Genomic DNA, 3616 nt, shown 5'->3' with positions numbered 1-3616 from the left:
TAATAATCTACATTCACAACTTTTGTTCCAAGAATGAAAATAAAACAGGAACATTTCTGTTAATTTTTGAAGTTTTATTTTTCCATGATACAAGTCTGGTTGTTTGGAGGATAGGGCTTCTGAAGCAGAGGGAAACTTTGAGGGCTGGCTGGTCTTCTTATTAAAGACCCTGCTTATTTCAGACCAGAAAGTGCTCTTCACTTTCCTGCTCTGTTATGTCCTCTGACCTGTATACCGTGCATGCCCTCTCCAGGAGTTTTCAGAGAGCTGTCAAGAGCTAGGTTTAAAACAACAACAAGCAAATATGTTAGGATCTTCCTATGAGAAATTTCTAGCACATCATATTTTTAGGTTTATTTGTTGGGCATTTTAAACTGAGCCATAGAACAATGCTATTTTTCTTTTTTATATTATGAATCCATTTTAAGAATTCTCAACATTGACAACTCATTTTTACCTAACCTGGCTCTCTCTACATCTTGAAAACAAATTCCCATGCAAGTACATCATCGACAAAATTTTTAAAAGACTTTTGAGATTCTACCCATTCCTAATCAGTTATCTAGTGGCCTGATCTTGCTCCTAGTCATTTCTGACATTGGGCAAAGTTTCTTCAGGATGACTTTCAATTTACTGGAAAAACTGCCATTAGCTTGAACAGTGCCAAAGGTATGACCATTGACTGTAAGTGATGTTCTCCACCTGCCCACTCTAAGAAAAAAGTAACTTCACCAGTAACAGGTGCCCATTGCACACCGTGCTTTGCTTAGTCACTCAGTCATGTCCTACTCTTTGTGAACCCCTGGACTGTAGCCTGCCGGGTACCTCTCTCCATGGGGATTCTCCAGGCAAGAATACTGGAACAGATTGTCATGCGCTCCTCCAAGGGATCTTCCCAACCCAGGGATTGAACCCAGACCCCCCCCACATTGCAGGTGGATTCTTTACTATCTGAGCCACCAGGGAAGCCTAGTAATAGGAGTGTGACATTAATATGGGCCCCGTTCTCACACTCTCACTGCTCCAAAGGAAAGTTATTATCAGAATGGTTACATTTCTGATGCATAACGGGAGACTCGGAAATAAAATAGCTCATATGTATTGAGCACTTACTGTGTGACTAAGCAGTGTTTCAGTCCTGCCCATATCCTCACTAGACTGTGTGCTGGGCTATTATTATCACTTGATGGATGGTTTGTTGAGCATATGTCCCAGTCCTTATAGTCAGTAAGCAATTCTGGGTCTAGAACACATGCCCATAACAGATACACACTATCAGGTACTAGAATTAGCCAGAGTTGCAGTTCACATTTACACTGACAGAGCTGGGAGAGACAGTTCCTTTGAACAAAAGAAAAGAGACTGATGTAGGGCTTAGATAAGAGTGCTGGTGTTGGACATATGAGAAGCTCCAGATCGCCACTGGCTACGAAATTATCAGAGTAGAAAGTGATATTTTTAAGAAATATATCTGCAGGTCCAAAATTTGGTCTTTTAGAATATTCTTCAAATGATGCAAGTAAAATGTTGGAATTATCTTCTAAATCATTCCTACCCGGAATTGGCTTTATTGAATAAAGTCACATACAAGAATGGACTCTATGGTTCTCAGTGTTGATTTGTATTACACGGTGCCTTTGATAGTCTACTGCTAAATATCTAAATTGATTATACGGCCAAAAGATCAGAGGGGAAGAGGAGATATAAATAAGAAAACAAGAAAACTAGAAAAGAGCACAGCAGAGAGTCTGGATAAATCCAGGCAGTTGTAAGCTTTTGCTCATACTTAAATCTATATATTGCTAAAACAAAATGAAACAGAAAAGCATATAAGGCAAGCGTTGTACATTTTAGAGTCTTCGGAGTAGAAAATTCGTATATTCAACAAGTTCAGCAGTGAAAATCAGAGGTGTCTTTTAGTTCATTTCCTTTCTTACTGCAATATGGCACAAGAGTTTCTTTATGGCATTCTTCATCTCCAGGTTTCTCAGCGTGTAGATTAGAGGATTGAGCATGGGAGCAATGATAGTATAAAAAAGAGCAAACACTTTGTCTTCTGGTAAAGTAGTTGCTGGTCTAATGTAAATGAAGAATAAAGGAGCAAAAAAGAGAACCACTACAGTGATGTGGGAACTGCAGGTGGAGAGAGCTCTGCGGCGATTCTCCACAGAGTAGGACCTGACAGAGTACAAGATCACAGCGTAGGATATCAACAAGACCACAAACGTCACCAGGCCCATGAGGCCCGAATTGGCAATGACAAGGAGACCGATTCTGGCGGCGTCAGTGCAGGCCAGTTTCAGCAACGGATACACATCGCAGAAGTAATGGTCTATTTCGTTGGGGCCACAGTAGGGTACAAAGATGGCCAGGAGAAACTGACCAAAGGAATGCAGGAACCCCCCAGTGCAGGAAGCAGCGATCATGGCAACACACTTCTGTCTGGTCATGATCAGAGTGTACTGCAGAGGCTTGCAGATGGCCACATAGCGGTCATAGGCCATCCCCGTGAGGATGAAGACCTCAATCCCCCCAAAGAAGTGCATGGTGAAGAGCTGTGTCATGCAGCCATTGTAGGATATGGTCTTCTTTGCTGCCAGCAAGTCAGTGATCAACTTGGGGGTCACAGTGGAGGTGTAACAAAGATCTGCAAGGGAGAGGTAACTCAGAAAGAAATACATGGGCTGCTTCATAAGTTGACTGGAGGCGATAGAAATCATGACAAGTAGGTTTCCAATCAGAATTGCAACGTAACAAAGTAAGAACAGTAAAAAACAGATAATTTCAATTTCCTTTTTCTGAGAAAGTCCTAGGAGAATAAATTCTGTGATGTTATTCCTGTTTTCCATGACTCAGAGCAGTTCGTAGCCACCTGAAATTAGTTATCAGTCTTTATAAGTATGTGAATATGATGATGTATATTATTCCTTGTCATGGGCATTTTAAAATGGAAAGTATTCAAACCTTGAAGAAAAAGATTTGATTTTTATTTTGAAATGCTTTCCTTGCATTGTTTTTGTCCTTCTGGAAAATATTAATTCTTGATAAACAACTTTGATACCTGATTTAAATATGCTGTAGAATGCAGCATATTTAGGTAGCCATTCTATTAGCATGTATTATCAAACATAACTGGACATTATGCCCTGGTAGAATTCAAGAAATGGTACTGTAGAAAAAAATCAGTCATCCTTTTCCTATTCTCACTATTTGTTATTGAGAAAATAGACAAAAAAGTGAAACTTTGAGAGAAAATAAAAAAAAGTATGTGGATACTGTTATATGTGAGAAATTTCCTTCCATCTATCCTAGGTGGAAATGTGATAAATAGAAGAAAATCAACCAATCTGGACTCATGAGGTATATATACATGGCCAAAATCAGCTATATATCTGTTGTACCTAATTTACCAATATGATTAATTTACAAGTGTGCTTGATTTACAGGTAGAATATTATATTTTATAGTCAAAAAGATAATAAGCAAAGTATAATTACCTCTATTTTTTCAAAAAGTATCATCTCACACTTTAAAAATATTTGTTTTTTACATTCAGTAAGGCATTTGAGGTTGATAGTAGGTTTCTATACATCTGTGTCTCTTTTGCTGTCTCGCA

At 38.9% G+C, this 3616-nt stretch overlaps 1 protein-coding gene across 1 annotated transcript; it reads right to left on the bottom strand.

The window, feature by feature from the left end:
- LOC102170804 (olfactory receptor 4P4-like) lies at window positions 1917–2849 on the bottom strand. The gene has a single exon (XM_005690233.2). It carries the CDS (start codon window positions 2847–2849, stop codon window positions 1917–1919), a length of 933 nt encoding a protein of 310 aa, XP_005690290.2.

Source organism: Capra hircus, chromosome 15 (assembly GCF_001704415.2).
Source record: "Capra hircus breed San Clemente chromosome 15, ASM170441v1, whole genome shotgun sequence".
Classification (NCBI taxonomy): domain Eukaryota; kingdom Metazoa; phylum Chordata; class Mammalia; order Artiodactyla; family Bovidae; genus Capra; species Capra hircus.
Note: the sequence above shows the minus strand (reverse complement) of the source record. Positions and strands in the feature narration are given on the sequence as shown.